Genomic DNA, 17276 nt, shown 5'->3' on the forward strand with positions numbered 1-17276 from the left:
GCGGACAATTCTGAAATATAAGGTTGGATATTCAATTTCATATCGATAAAATCAGTGATTTGGTCATCCACAACGCGGAAATTCAGGTTGTTTCGCGTATATTTTAGTAAGATTAACGTGAAGAGCTGATCAACCATTGTCGCCTTTGACGTTACAGGGTGACGTGATCGCTAACTAATTAACTTAGATTTTAATTTGGGGTTTTCATTTGCGTCAATAATTGGTTAATTTATGCGGTTTATCCGCAGTACAAACACAAAATTTATGAACTGTGATCTTAAGAAACGTTTTACGCTTTTAATTTCAAATAATTTGGAAATATGCGATAACGATAAGTCCTTTAAATACCAGAATAGTATACGCTATTCACGCTTCAGACTAAAATTCCAGCACACAACACGATAATACCCTAACTACCTTGGACAGGCAGAAGAGTAATTCAACATAAGATGATAACCCTCATAAAGGATGTTTTCTGCCACCTCACTGTAGTTCGTACCAGTTCAAATTCCAGCACAGTAAATCATATTGGTCAGCACACGCTGCACAGCAACCAGATTCATTAAACATGAAAATATCATTCCGATCTCAGATGTTCTATTCCACCTACCTGTCGTTTGAACCAGCTAAAGATCCAGCACAAAAAACCTTATACCTACCTACTTTGGACAGACGAATAATAACTCAACAAAAAAGTTATACTCCTTATCCCAGGTGTTTTCTCCCACCTACGCTAGTTTGCACAGCTAAACTTCCAGCCCAGTATACGCTATTCATCAACATACTTGACAGTTTGACAGTAATTACCAGGTGAATTTTACATGAAAATATAACCCTGACCCTAGGTGGATAATTTCTCCCACCTACCTATAGTTTCTACCAGCTAAAGATCCAGCAGAAAACAAGCTAATACACTACCAACTTTGGACAGTGAAAAGAGTCATTCAACCTAAAGTTAAAACATTGATCTTAATGTTTTCTCTCACATACCTGTACTTTGTAAAAACTAATATTTCTGCACATAAGACACTATTTCCTTATGTACTCTGGATATATACAAGATTTATTTAACATCAGAATACCTTGATTCTAGATGTTTGCTTCCACCTACCTGTCGCATGTTCCAGCTAATATTTATGCTCAAAGCTCGCTAATACTACCTACTATGGAGATTCACCAGAAAAAATTATCTTCAATATAGCAAGACGTTATTTCGATCCTAGATGTTCTCTCCTACCTACCTGAAGTTTGAAGCAGCTGAAATTCAAGCGCAGTATACGATACTTATCATTATTTTGATATTTACCTGATTAATTTAACATGAGAATTTTACCCTGATTTCAAGTGATTTCTCCCATTTTCCTGTAGTTTGTTCAAAATAAGATTACTGCAAAATATAAACGCTATTCCCTTGTGTACCTTGGATATATACATATACTAGATTTATTGAACCTGAGAATACTATCTTCATCTCGGATGTTTTCCAAACCTTCCTGTAGTTTTTACCTCTAATATTCTTGCAAATACACGCTACCAACTTTTACATGAAGTTATAACCCTAATATCAGATGTTCTCTACCAATACCCGTAGTGTGCCCCACCTAATATCCGTATACAAAACTATGGCAAGTCAAACGTTGCAATATTCGATCTTTTCCATTTGCATTGTAAAATTTTCCATTTATATTGTTCAATTTGTATTGTATGATTTTTTATTTGTATTGTATAATTTTTTATTTGTATTGTATAATTTTTATTTGTATTCTATAATTTTCGATTTGTATTGTAAATCATATACCGTACCAATTTTGATGCACCAGATGCGTATTTCGACAAATTATGTCTCTTCAGTGATGCTCAAGCCGAAACGTTGAAAATCCAAAATTTTGTATAATTTTTCATTTGTATTGTAAAATTTTTATTTGTATTCTATAAATTTCCATTTGTATTCTATAATTTCCCATTTGAATTGTATATTTTTTATTTTTATGCTATATTTTCCATTTGTTTTGTAAAAAAAAATCATTTTAATTGTATAATTTTTCATTTGCATTCTATATTTTCCATTTTACACTGCTATTTTATAATCAAAATACAGGATGTAATGTTTCAAAACCTACTTTTTAATGTATCAGCTTTATTCTATCAGCAGATCTTTTATGATAATCGATTATGGATTATTCTATTTATTCTTCACTACGATTTCGACAGATGCAATTGAAAATCGAAAGCTAATCCTTCTTTTTTCATGTACCTCATACCTAAAGAGGGGTATCTTTTCATATTGCAATAAAAATGTAACATTGGGCAGAGTATTAAATATCAAATGGTTATAAATGGTATGTTTATTGTGATGCTGACGTGTAGTCATGGCCGACACAATACATTAGGGATTTCTATACCCTGAGCTGGGTTTACAAGTACCTGCCCGAGTTTTGCACGATTTGTGTAATCACTATTTTTTTTGTTTTTTGTGAAAATGTGTATTATATGCGGAATAATTGGTTACAGTACACCTTCAAATGGACCTCCAACGCAAACACCACTACAATGAGTCTTTAATGGTAACATTCACATAAATCATGGCTTACTACACTGTGCACATGTTCATTTTGTACAAGGGTCAATTGATATGATTTGGAGCTAGAATATTTATATTGGCGCAAAACAATAGTACATATAATATAATAATATAATTGAAAGTAAGGACTTTACATCAAACCTAATTGTTTAGAATATATGAACATGTACCAGAATGTTCATAAAAATGTGCATAAAAATCAACTCCTTTAAAGTACAATGTACTTTGGAAATTTAAGATAACAATGTTCATACCAATCTGTTTTAATCAAGAACAGAAATCAAAATATATCAACACAAAATAACTTAGGATTTTGCAGGAAATCAATAATGTCGAACTTATTTTAAGGAATCACTCTCAGGAAACCTTAAAAGTTTTCTCAGGACGAACTTTTGGGGATAAACAAAGGGTAACCAAGGCCGTAACAACCACCGAGGCAAGTGAGGCAAATGCCTCACTAAAAAATTCTGTTTTTTTTTTAAACTAAAACAGAAGTACTACTTTGAACATATTGACCAATAGTCTCTGAGTTATGAAGGGATGAGGCTTGGGTTGCAGTATTGAGAGAGCCCTTTTGGGGGGTAAATTCCAGCATGTTTTCTTGACATTTCCAACTATACATTTTTTTTTTCTTTTTTATTGACACTATTTGGATATGTTGCTGGTGTAAAGTTTATCTTACTGACCCATGTCACCTTCCATTTGATTGTGTCAAATGGCACTGCATGCAAAAAAGGGCAAAATCTATTCCCTATGTCGCTCATATCATGTTTGCTGTAGACTGTTTCCATGGCAAAAATTATCAAAAACTTAAAATTTTTCAAAGTATTCAATTTGCTAAAACCAAGAAGTTTTGGATGCCCCCCCCCCCCCATCTCGACACTGTCTAGTACTTGCTGGGGGCCATTGACCGACCGAAGCCCCCTTGCCTCACTAAATCAATGGGGCTAGTTACGGCCTTGGTAACCCTTTTCCATTCTTATTCTCCCCTTCTTCTTCCCTCTCTTTGATCTTTTGTCTTCTTGCCCCCCCCCCCCCCCCCGCTTTCACTGAAAGTGGGTGATATTAATTTGGGTCTGTCCGTCCAGACGTCTGTATTTCTGTCAGTGTGTAACACTTCCGTTTCCAGACGATATTTCAAAAAGCCTTTGAGCTTTTGGAATGAAATTTTGCATAGCAACTCCCTATGTCCTAAATTAGACCCCTATTGAATTTGAGGTCGAAAGGTCAAGGTCGTAAATTCATACATTCTGTCTGTGTGTAACACTTTCATTCCAGGCGATATCAGAAGAAGCATTTGCAATCAAATTTTATACCATAACTCCCTACGGATCCGCCCGCCTCTCTCAAAGTGTCCCGCCTACTTTTTTTTTTTTTTTTTTTTTTTTTTTTTTTTTTTTTTGTTGGTTTGTTGTTGTTGTTGCTGTTTCTGTTTTGGTCATTTTGTTTTAAACAAAAGTCAATTGGAAATTTGTTGGCATTGATTACGCTCAAAGTCTTAGAATTACTCCCCGTACGCTTTGGTATCAAAAGTCGCGTGGTACTATTTTTAGCACAGTAGCATCTGGAGAGTTATTACATAATTATTATAATACAGGTTGTCGGCGGACTTTTATAATTACAGTTAGAACTGTTTAGTAAAGGATAAACTAGACAACATGTGTTGTGTAAAATTTTGACAATATCGAAAGTGACAAGAACGAAAAATTGAAAATTATAAGGACAGTGGAAATCTGTAATATTTTCAGAAAAACCACAAGTATTTGTTGGTCAAAAGAAACATTTTTTTTTTAAAAAGGCCAATGAGAAGTGGTGAATAACACGTAAAGCACCAATATACACAAAGTATTTGGATCCGGACCCAATTTTATACAAGCAGTTATGACGACAGTACAAACCTTCTATTAAAATCATTATTACAGTCTAGTCTGATAAATACTTTATGTAAAAGGAATCTTCTGTACACATTTTTAAGAATAAGCGGTCAACTTTGTTTAACCATATTGACATTTACAATGTAAAAATTTTGTATTAGAAGATTGTTATGTAGATTTTAACAGTAATAGAAAAGAAATAAAATCCCCCACCCGCCCAACCTAAACTCCTCTTTCCCAACCGTGAAAGACCTATTTCTTAACAGGGGTCCATGTTTTCGAGGGGGGTGGGGGTAAGTCCAAAATCATTTTTATTTGTTTCAGTATAAACATTTAATAACTCTGCAAATCCAGGGGGTCCGGTCCCTCCCCCATATCCTGGCATGCTCTTCTTTTTTTCTTAAGCAGGGGACACAAATTGTATGAACTAATGTGTGGCGAGTGGTGAAATATTTTTATATTCATGCAAACCTGTAATGTATTTTCTATTATCTCAAACCGGAGCCTGGGAACATAAATTTAACAGTTTCATTAATGGGCTAGATTTTTACAATAATCATACATGCACAAACAGCTAGTTTGCCTGCTAATATCCATATGAAGATTTTCAAAATCTGTATTTTTTAAAGATATTACCGATTTTGCCCCGCCCACTTGCTAAACCTTCAATTATTTTTATAATTTTGTAAAAGATTGAGTACTTATTGTAATTATGCATTCAATTTTCCAGAAAGATATTCATGGGTAAAAACAAATGCAAAGGTATAATATACTCTCAACATATTTTCTCAGTCCCTCCCTGGACTCTGAACCATGAACCCTTGGGTCATAAATTAAACAAGAGGCCCATGGGCCACAACGCTCGCCTGAGTAACTTTGGCCCTGCTGTTCTTCAGTAGACTTTCCCCCATGTAACACATCTATTGTGGTCCCATCCTATCCCAGGGGTCAAGATTTTAACAATTTAGAATATGCACTACCCCAGAATACTTCCACATAAGTTTCAGCTGTTCTGGCATAGTGGTTTTTGAGAAGAAGATTTTTAAAGATTTTTGGTATATATTTCAAGGTAAAAAAATTTCAATGGATTCCCTATTGTGGCCCCGCCCTACCCCCAGGGGTCATGTTTTTAACAATTTAGAATCTACACTACCGTAAGTTTTAGCTTTTCTGGCCCAGTGGTTCTTGAGAAGAAGATTTTTAAAGATTTGATTTCAATATATTTCAAAGTAAAACTTGGATTCCCTATTGTGGCCCCATCCTACCCCGGGGTTCATGCTTTAACAATTTAGAATCTATACTACCCCAGGATGCTTCCACATAAGTTTCAGCATTTCTGGCCCAGTGGTTCTTGAGAAGAATATTTTATTTTTTCTATATATTTCAATGTAAAACTTGGATTTCCTATTGTGGCCCCGCCATACCCCCGGGGGTCTTAATTTTAACAATTTAGAATCTACGCTACTCCAAGATGCTTCCACATAAGTTTCAGCTTTTCTTGCCCAGTGGTTCTTGAGAAGAAGATTTTTAAAGATTTTTTCTATATATTTCATTTTAAAATTTGGATTCCCTATTGTGGCCCTGTCCTACCCCCGGGGGTCATGATTTTAACAATCTAGAATCTACACTACCCCAGAATGCTTCCACGTAAGTTTCAGCTTTTCTGGCCCAGTGGTTCTTGAGAAGAAGATTTTTAAAGATTTTTTCTATATATATTCAATTTAAAATTTGGATTCCCTATTGTGACCCTGTCCTACCCCCGGGGGGTCATGATTTTAACAATCTAGAATCTACACTACCCCAGAATGCTTTCACATAAGTTTCAGCTTTTCTGGCCCAGTGGTTCTTGAGAAGAAGATTTTTTAATTAATAGAATGGTCGAGAGTAACTGCTTATTATAATCAAGCATAAACTTTTTCTGATAGATGTTTAGAAGATGATTAGATTTTCAAAAGTATAAAACATTTTCAAATAGGACCCTCCCCCCTCTTTTCTGGGGATTCAATCCAGATGACAGGGATTTTTCAAGTTTGGTATAGGGCTAAATGCATGGTCAGTTAAAATGTGTAAAGAGTTTGCATGCTAAATATATATAGCAGCAAAGGAGAGAATATATGATGCATTTTCAAAATTTGACCATGTTAACTGCTCATTAAAATATACCAACAGCTTGACTGATAAATGTGCAACATAAGGAATAATACTTTTGAAGATTGCATTATTTTTATAGTTTTGTCACACTACTCGGCCTCCAGAGTGGAAGAGACCATGAAATTTATAAATTTTGTTCCCCTCGTCCATAGATGTTATAAATCAGAATTCATTGGAATTGGTTGAGTCCTTCCAGAGCAAAAGCTGAAAATATTTTTAAAAAATTCATAACCGACGACGACGGACGAAATCTGATAGCAATAGGTTACGTGAGTGACTCATGCCTTAAAATAATCATGACATTCTTGTATAACGGTCAAATTCTATTTGTTCAGGTCATAAATATAATTTCCTGAAATACGTATCTAGTATATACACTGTAGCGAGGGGCTGAACAAAATTCTATCAAAACTGCAAGAGTCTGTTTGCATATCATTTCATAAATTGCTTCACAGAAGATCTTTAAAAGTGTTTTCCGTTTATATTATAAATGTATTACAAATTCAAAATCCATTCTGACCTCAAGAAAAATCATAAAAGCATTATATCACAAAGGTATTATATCTTTAAATGCATGTCTAAGAAGTAGGTGAACAATGTAAATATGATGTGTACAAACTTTAAATTTTACCCCTAGAGCTGCTAAAAATGAGTAATCTTTCAGATTCAGTGGCGAATATAGAAAGTGTTGTTCGAGAAGGGGGGTTTGTTCAGACACAAGACTATAAATTAGTGGTCGCCTTGAGCTCTCCCATTTCAAAAAGATTACTACGGCTAAAAATGAGAAGATAACCCTGATATCGATATCAGATGTTTGTAGTTTGTACCAGCTTATATTCCTACACATACAACATACAGGGTATACTTATCTTCGTGTTGAATTCACCTTGTGACTGTCGAAAGTAGGTATGATATTAACGTGTTTAAAGAAGGAATATTAGCTGGTACAAACTACGGGTAGGTTAGGGAATCTGGAATTAGTGTAAAATCCTCATGTTCAATCTGGTATCTGTCCAAAGGGGGAGTAGCATATATTGCACAGGCTCCTAAGCTGCTTTTTCAATAAAAATAGAACTCGTAAATATACCTACTTTGTCATTGGTCATTTGCAAGACTATTTTGTTAAAAAAAAACATTCTGATTGAACACACAAGTACTCTAAAGTTGATATTAAAAGATGTTTGAGTTTCTGATTGACAATATCTATGTAGGTTTTGGAGATCAGGTCTTCGAACAATCTGTTGGAATCCCCATAGGTACTAATTACGCCCCGTTATTAGCAGACCTATTTTTTGTATTCATATGAAGCAGAATTCATTCAAAAACTTCTACATGAGAAGACGAAAACACTTGCTGTGGCTTTCAACTCCATTGATTGATTGTATGTTGTTTAACGTCCCATTCGAGAATTTTTCAATTATATGGAGATTCCTACCACTAGACTACCGTGATCGGTGCCTTACTCGACATTTAGATATATCGACGATGTATTATCAATTAACAATAGTTAGTTTCATCCATATGTCGATTCGATATATCTCAGTGAACTTGAAATAAAAGACACCACCGAGTCTGACACATCTGTTTCATATTTGGATATTTTACTAGAAAAAACGTTAATGGTAATCTAACAACAAAACTTTATGAAAAACTTGATGACTTAAAATTTCTATCGTCAACTTCCCTTACTTATATAGCAATATACCCATATCACCTGCATAAGGGGTTCATGTCTCCCAGTTAATTCGATACACAATAGCATGCTCTACGTACGAATTTTTAAAACGAGGTAAGCTATTAACTAACAAGTTGATGAAACAGGGATATCAACAGTTTCGTTTGAAGTCATCATTTCGCAAGTTCTATGGTCGATGTAATGACCTTATATGCAAATATTATCTATCATTAAGTCAAATACTGACTGACGTTTTTCATACTAATTGATGGGCTATTATTTACAAACTGGAATTTATACGGAATTTTCCGTTTACCCGATCATAACAAGGAGCACACGGCGGTTGTGACCGGTCGACAGAGGATGCTCACTCTTTTATGGCACCTGATTCCCAATCTGTCGTAGGAGGTCCGTGTTTGCTCTGTTCCCGATATTTGAATTGTTTAAATGGACCCCGAGCTTAATTACTGTTCGTTATCTCCTTATTTTACTGGTATAAACTTCAGGTAGGAGGGGGAAAATTTTGGACCAAGGTAATTACATCATGGTCAATCAATATTTACATTATCAGAATTAAATAGGATATTAGCATGTGTTTTGCAGGAGATTTAGTTGGTGAAAACTATAGGAAGGGAAAAATATCTAGGGTCAAGGTAATCCTCTCATGTAAAATAAAACTGATATATATCCAAAGTATATAACCTTGTTTTAAAACTCTTGTGACTATCCAATTTAGGTAGGATATTATTATGTTTTCTGGTAGAATATAAGCTTGTACAAACGGTGTATAAATCATCTGAGATCATTGTTCTATTTTCATGAATTAAAAAATCTGGTTAATGTACTAGTCTGTTGGTGAATAGAATATACTATCCGCGATTTAAGCTGAAACAAACTACAGGAAGGTGGGAAAAATCATCTTGTATGATAATAATAATCTTTTGTTGAATTACTCTTGAGACTCGAAGTCTGAAGGGTATAAGTGTGTTTATGCTCGCATTCGAACGGTAAAAACTACAGGAAGGTGGGGGAAATCATCTGGAATCAGGGTCACCGTGGATTCATTAAAATTCGTGGGGGTGAATTTTCGTAGATTGCTCAAATTATACAGGTTTGTGAGGACGTAATTTCGTGTATTTTCTTATATCTACAGAAGCAAATTTGACTATGTACCATAGATAATTAATTCGTGGAGGGTGTGAATTCATGGATGAGAGGTACACACTAATTCAACGAAATTGAGCCACAGTGAAATCTAATGAATCAACAACATATTTTCATTGTATAAATCATGTAACTTTGCGAAGTGTGTTGATGAATAAAATATACTGTGCTGGAATTTAAGCTGGTACAAACTAACAGAAGGTGGGATCAATCATCTGGGATCAGGGTGATATCCTTATATTTAATTATAATTTTGTGACTCTCCATAGTAGATAGAGCATACGCGAGTTTTGTGCATGAATATTAGTGCTACGAGCTATGAGTAGGTGAGCGAAAACATCTGAAATCAAGGTAATATGCTCATTTAAATTAATCTTGTTTCTGTCCTAAGTACCTAGGGGAATGGCGTATATTGCACAGTTTTCTAAGCTAGTATAAACTACAGGTATTTGAAAAAAAAATTCATCTAGGATCAGGGTTATATTTTCATGTTGAATTAATCTGGTAACTGGTATGTTTTGAATGCTGATAAATAGCGTATACTGTTCTGAAATTTAAGTTGGTAAAAACTACAGGTTGATGGGAGGAGCTGATCTGAGATCAATGTAATATCTTGAATATTAATTTGTCTTGTAAATCTCTAGATTAGGTAGAGTATTAGCGTGTTTTGTGCAGGAATTTAGCTGGCACAAGCTACAGGAAGGTTAGTGAAAACCTCGGTATCAAGGAAATATTCTCATGTTCAATAAATCTGATAACTATCCAAAATACATATGGGAATAACATATATTAATCAGCAGAATTATTGGTAGAAAGTACAGGTAGGTGTGACAAGTCATCGGGATCAGGTTATGATTATGATCAGATTAATTTAATTAATCTGGAAATTGTCAAAAATATGTTGATAAATGACGTATATTGTGCTACAATTCAAGCTGGTGTAAACTACAGGTAGGTGGGAGAAACATATTGAAAAAATATATCTTCATGTTTAATTAATCATGTGACTGTCAAATGTCTTTAAGGGTATTCGTGTGGGTGGGTGGGTGGGTGTGTTATGTGAACAAAAATTATAGCTGACCAAGGCTACGGGTAGATTGGAGTAGTACATGGTAATTATTCAAGTTTTTACATTTTAAATAAAAATATATATTCTAATTTAGTAACAGTTAAGAATATTAGAGTGAAACTGTTTCAAATCAAATATTATAAATATTTATCATAAATACTGGCAAAGGAAAATACTAGTAATACAAAACAAGTAAATGTTTTATACTACCTTTGATGCGAACTATCTTAAGGGGGCCGACTGGGGTTTTCATTGCGCAATACTTCGCGCAGCATAGTAAAATAAAGCGTATTTACTCTTCTAAAGCAACTATTTTTACATAATTTATAAAAATTAACAAATTTAGGAATTCCAAGGTTAAAAAATCTAATTACGGTTTTGAATAATTGATTTTTAAAACGATTTTTCAAATGATGGGTAGATAGACGTCGTAATAGCATGTTTTTGACGTTATGAATAACCGAAGTTCTTTAAGCGGGGTCATTAATTATGTCATAAAATAAAAAAGTATAAAATAAATGCTCTTGAAATTTCAAACACAGGAAATTGAGATTCTCAAAATCATTTTCATTATTTTTTTATGTAAATCTGTTGTATCTGTCATGTGTTGTTATACTCCATAAAAACAGGAAAATATCATGATTTTTGGCATTTTGAGATGCCCCCTCTGGAAACCAGACGGTAGAATTTTGTGTTTCTTGCTTAAGATGTAGAATATAGTACTACCCATCAGATAATAAAATTTGAGCAAAAAGTCTACAGTAGCATTTATATAATTTTCTCCGAAGTGCGAAAAAATGGTATTTTCCTATATAATCCTATAGTAAATGTACCTGTATTTTGAAATGGTCCCTAAAAAATAACCAGACGGTAGATGTTCACTAAACTTGGCATGTATACTGAAGTCAATATAAGGTACATATGGTATAAAATTAAAGAGTTTCTCTATAGTAGTTTTCACACAATAAAACCCCAGTCGGCTCCCTTAAATGTTTTTCGCCAAAGCGTTTTTGTTCGATCAATTTATATTTGTCAGCATAGGCTACAATATTGGTATCAAATATGAACATTGATGATACGTTTGGAAAGGTTTAAACACAGGCAAATCTTTGTTATGTTTTCACACCAATGTTTTTTTTTTCCTTTTTGATAGGATAATCAAAACAAAAAATATACCAAAATAACACTATTTTTGCATCTTCTTTTCATTTTCATGATAAAGGGTCATTATTACAACATTCATGTTTTTGTCCTGTTGCGGAATATACATGTGGTGTTCTAAATGGCAATCTCACTTGCATGCATAAATGCGAGGGCTCAACGAAGTGTGGAAATCATGGAACATGTGTACTTAACAAGGACAAAAGACCCGTATGCCTGTAAGTGTGTTTTCCTCTAAAACGAGAAAAAAAACTTGTTTCATCCGTATGTTTATTCATTCTTTTATGTCAGCTGTTATACCAATAAACATAATTTCTAAAATAACAAGATTTATAAACATAACTCACATTTTGGGTATATTCTTGAAGCGTTTTCTCGATTGATTGAACGAACGAAACAAGAGATGTACTCATGAAATCAAATCATTTCAGTTGTGACCTTGATGATAATGTGATTTACCATGGAGAATTTTGTCATCAAAACACTCCAAAACAATCTACTTCAAGACCCTCCACATCTACTTCTGATGCCATTTCACTCAGCAAGATGACGATTATAGCTGTAGCAGGTGGTGTAGGAGGCGGTTTATTACTAATTCTTTTGATTTCAGTTGCATGCTTCGGTTACCGTTTGCAAAAGGGGAAAAGACACGGGTATGTTGTAAGGATTCGAAAAAGTAACATTCCAGACTTTTTTCAAAGCGAAAGTTTCTCATACATGTATCCTTTAATTTTCAAGTAAGTGTGGGTATTTTCTTTTACTAAAATCCACCACTGTTTTAGCTATCATTCCATCTGTGGTGGCTCTGAAGCGAATTTCACCATTATTGAGCACAGAGTCCGTACAGATGCGTCATAATCGAAATTAACTTGAGAAATATACCTTATAACGCTAGACAAAATTCCTAACGCATCACCAAAGAAAATTAGTATTTTACTTTTCAAAACTTGTTTATGAAATCAGATGTATTTGATGTATAATGCAGCGTTTGATCCTAAATGAGCGTGCTAAAACAGTCAGTATGGTGTCTGCAGGAGCGCACATTGGGAAATTTGTTTTCGGACAAAAAGGTCATTTAAGGGTATTGTCATGACACTCAAACATTTGTCAACCCCACTGTATTGGAAAAGATGACATATTGTATATACTTGCACCGATCAGCCAAATGTTCAATTCAAATTTTAATAAGAATAACAAGTGGTGCGTTAGGAAGTTTGTCTAGTGTGTATATGTGTGTGTGATTTGCAATGAAATTGTAGATAACACATGTGGAATGTTTGATTCTTTTCACTTTTATAAATAGATAAGAAAAAATAATAGGGGAATCAAACGTTATAATATTAATAACATTAAAATATTCATGTTTTACTCAAAGATATTCATAATTACATTGTGCTTGAATATGGAAACTATAACAGTTGATAAAATAGTTAATTTTATAGTTCTTTCAGTGACATTATACATATATCACATGGCTTCGAGGGTGACATACCAGAATATTTGCCCCAAGTTGACAGGAAAGCCCTGGAATGTTATGTCACCCGATGCCGAAGGCAGAATAACAAACATTACTGACTAAAAAATTTAATTTTATAGGTCTTTTAGCGACAATTCTTCAAGGTGTGAGAGTGATGTTGTTCGAGCAAATAATAAGATTGAAAACATACCGCTAGATGCAAGCAAAATGAATGCATTCTACAAGCATGACAGAGAGGAAGTTGGTATCCGCTACCATTCCGAACCCGAGAATCAGTCAAGCAGAACGAACCCCCTTTTTCAGGAAGACGGGGAAGACGTACACAAACGATATCATCCTGAGCCTCGACGAGATCATGACAGAGTATCCCGTGGCTCTATGAACTTTCAATTGTCTCCTGATAGACCACGATCACGTTCAACAGAAGAATACAGCAAACCAATGAAAACCGGTTATTACAACGAGACTGGAGATCCGCACAGACGTAGTTTTCAAAATTACCATCAAACAGGTTCTGAGAGCGACTTCCGAAGACAAAACCAAAGAAATGACGTAAACGACCGGAAAAGATCAGGAGAAACAAGTCTTAATGATGACCGATATGTTTACATTGAGGCCAAGTCTGGAGATAGACGGCTGTACAAAAAGGTGGAAGACGAGGATCTAGGCGGAAACGTAGGTGTTAGTTAAAGAAAGCAAATAAATCGATCTGATAGAAACCCAATATTCACAATACATTAATGTATACTGAAAAATAAATAAGGTACAACAATCTGAACCTCGGGTCTAACTTATGAAAGAGAGAAAAATTAGAAGCTAGTGGTAATTGTAAATATGCTTCAGAACACTCATCGTCTGATTAATTCTAAACCTACATATTAGGCAAACTATTTCTTCAAGTAGGCAGATTGTTACTTCTTCAAATTCAATGTTTCATTACTGTATTTAAATATTTTAAGGATGCGATTAAAATTTCAGGCTCTGATTTATCAACCATCAAACATGCCTCGTCCTATTCAAAGAGAAAATGTAGAATCTGTTGGAGACAACTTCTTTTTGCGCCCTGCACCCGCCTATACTGAGAGTCAAAGATCGACTCTTTACGATACAATTGACATGGAGAAGCCAGTTTGTATATTTTTTAATACACCTACTTTAACTTTAGCATTTTTACAGTTGAAGAAAATAATGCAGTTAAATTACGATGCATGTGCAAAATACATGTACACACTTATTCGTTGAAGACGATATAAATACTGGTTTGGTTCATATTAAGACTTGATATAATGATAAAAAAGCAAATATATAAGTTTTTGAAAAAAGGCTATCCACGTAAATCACGCTTAAAACAAGATGTGACTGGGAAACACTAATGCCCCCGTATGGCAACTTAAAGCAACTTTTAAGGTTTAACTTTTTCAGAAGTAAGTCAAACTCCAATGTCAAGGTAAAAGTTGTTGGTATCCAAAGTAAGGTCTTGTCACAAGAAATACACATGTGAAGTATGAAAACCCTAGCACCAACTGTTCAAAAGTTATGGCCAAGGTTAAAGTTTTACAAAAGTAGGGTGGGTCAAACTTCAAGGACAAGGTCAAATGGTCAAAGTTGCTGGTATCTAAAAAAGGGTCTTGTCCTAAGGATAACATATGTGAAGTATGAAAGCTCTAGCACCAACTGTTCAAAAGTTATAGCCAAGGTTAATGTTTTTCAAAAGTAGGTGAAACTCCTATAGTGGGCCAATGGTCAGAGGGTCAAAGATGTTAGCATCCAAAGAAAGGGCTTGTGACAAGAATTACACAAATGAAGTATGAAAGCCCTTGCAACAACTGTTCAAAACTTATGACAAAGGTTAAAGTTGAGTAAAATTTTGCAAAGCTGGTCAAACTCAAAGGTCAAGGTCAAAAGGTCAAATATGATGGTACCCAAAGAGAGGTTTTGTCACAAGGAATACACATGTGAAATATGAAAGCAATATTTCCAACAAATTAAAAGTTATTCGCAAGGTTAAGTTTTTTGCGGAAAAACAGACAGACACACGGACGGACGGACAGGGTAAAAACTATATGTCCCGAATCGTCGATTACGGGGACATAAAAATCAGATGCACTCTGTCTCAAGCTGATAAGCTTATATGTTGGGGGGGGGGGGGGTAATGTCTGTGTATCTTGCCAATTTTGAATAGATAAATGCAACCACAGTATCATCAAAAAATAAGCTTAAGTCTGTGTGGCCCGATTGGGTAGGGTTGATAAAATTGATAAAAGGCTTAAAGAATCGCATTGCTGTGGCCAGTCTGGAATTAATTCCAAGACTAGTAAGTCACAAACAATTGTCGTTGCAAATCAATTATCTAACTAATAATTAGATAGCTAAGGAGATGATTTTCAAAAAAAAAAGATTCAGACTTACTTAATCTATATCAAACTTTTGAGATAGTATAAATTGCAACCATTACGTTTATGGAAGATTATTTTATGTAATATAAAATCTTACCAAATGCAAATTCAAAAGAAAAGGACGTGTCTGTAGGTAGTAAAGTTTAGAAAAACCATAACAATACTGAAAATTAAAAATTATATTTGTAACAAATATGCATGAATAGACCAACTGTACGATTAAAAGATTGTGGTTAACTCATCACATACCTATACATTTAACTACAAAGGTAACCAGAATTGATGAGGAGAAATACACGTAGACTCTGTCAATCTACAAAGAGATATTGCTTGCAAACTTTCCAAAATTAAAAATATATATATATTCCAAAAACTAGAACAGAGTCATTCGTTCTACATTATACTGTTTTGTTCTATATTGTTCTAGATTACTCATATTGCATTAAAAATCAAGACTGATTTTTACTTTCTTTTTCAGTACAAAATCCAGAGACCAAATATCAAGCATAATAACTTGTAAGTATATTTACATGTGTAAATGAAGGTATATACGAGGGTTGTTCGAAAAGTTCGTGGACTACCCTCATAACTTTTTTACTTAACGTCATATTATATCCAAATTTGGAAGAAATATTTCAACAGTAAATTCAAATGATGTGTATTAAAAATTTGTAAAATATCGTGGTTTATTTCAAAATTATTTAGGTTTAAAAATGCGAAAATCGGATAACGGAGCAGGTCAAAATTTTGTAACTTACAATCAAGACACTTAATAATGTCTGAAGTCACATCTTCTTTAAAATGACACAAAAACGAAAAAATTCTACACGTTCAAATTAAGAACTGTTTCATCGTTTCTGATGCCAAATTATGAATTAATATTTTGCTTCGTTGAAAAGAAATCAGTTTCAGAAGATAGGTAGTCCTCATTGAAAAATGCAAAAAATGACGTCGTAGTACGTCACGGAGCAGCAGTTAAACATACAATTTTGTATTGTACTCTGGAAAACTCCAGAAAAAAACTCTGAAAATGCCGGAGGAAGTAGAAATACGTTAAAAGCGAGCCATGAATGTGTGTGTGCATAGTACAAGCGGAATTTGAATGATAAACTCTGCTTACACAATGGTGATCTGTGAGAAAACGGATTATCTGTAAAAATCTTGTCAAAAACATTGAAAAGTTAGTAACGTCATGCTTACGAGTTTGGCGCTTCACACATGCCGATCTTGTGAAAGCACACTTATGCAGTGAAAAAAAATATAACACTGACAAAATGATGCTACTGGAACAAATGTTAGCAAAATAGATTTCAAGTGATAAAGAAACTTTTTTAATTAGCTCACTGGTATTGGATAATACTGTGTGAAATGTATAGGAATCGTATTTTTGAGAACCTCATGTCGGTATGTTTTTGACGTTACAGTGTTGTTGAGTTTGCTCCGTGGTTACAAAACGTGTTGATTCTAAAATTAAATACCTTGAATTCTATTTAATCACATGGAATGAAACTTCACAATTAAACAAAATAAATATTTTTACATATGATAATGTGCTTATTTTAAATTTCTTGAAGATAGTATAAGGAAGATTGGCATAGTCCACGAACTTTTCGAACAACCCTCGCACATGTATCATATGTGTATAATGTACATAATCATCTTCGATGTATTATTAATACAATACAAAGTTATTGTTACAAAAATATTAATACAAAGTTGGAATCAATC

The 17276-nt window shown here is 34.0% G+C and overlaps 1 protein-coding gene across 1 annotated transcript; it reads left to right on the forward strand.

The window, feature by feature from the left end:
* The first annotated feature begins 13359 nt into the window (after positions 1 to 13359).
* Positions 13360 to 16068, forward strand: LOC133192420 (uncharacterized). Its single transcript, XM_061328431.1, has 3 exons — positions 13360 to 13827; positions 14131 to 14280; positions 16027 to 16068. Exons 1-3 carry the CDS (start codon positions 13360 to 13362, stop codon positions 16066 to 16068), a joined length of 660 nt encoding a protein of 219 aa, XP_061184415.1.
* Positions 16069 to 17276: the final 1208 nt, after the last annotated feature.

This window comes from Saccostrea echinata, unplaced genomic scaffold (genome assembly GCF_033153115.1).
Source record: "Saccostrea echinata isolate AGI-Se365-2 ecotype Australia unplaced genomic scaffold, CSIRO_AGI_Sech_v1 ptg000025l, whole genome shotgun sequence".
In the NCBI taxonomy this organism is placed as follows: Eukaryota; Metazoa; Mollusca; class Bivalvia; order Ostreida; family Ostreidae; genus Saccostrea; species Saccostrea echinata.

What these genes read in the sequence shown, in the direction of transcription:
- LOC133192420 (XM_061328431.1), top strand. Translation starts at nt 13,360, where the DNA reads ATGAATGCATTCTACAAGCATGACAGAGAGGAAGTTGGTATCCGCTAC. An exon ending in ACGAGGATCTAGGCGGAAAC is followed by an intron (nt 13,828 to 14,130) that starts GTAGGTGTTAGT and finishes TTAAAATTTCAG; the next exon opens with GCTCTGATTTATCAACCATC. An exon ending in CAATTGACATGGAGAAGCCA is followed by an intron (nt 14,281 to 16,026) that starts GTTTGTATATTT and finishes TTTCTTTTTCAG; the next exon opens with TACAAAATCCAGAGACCAAA.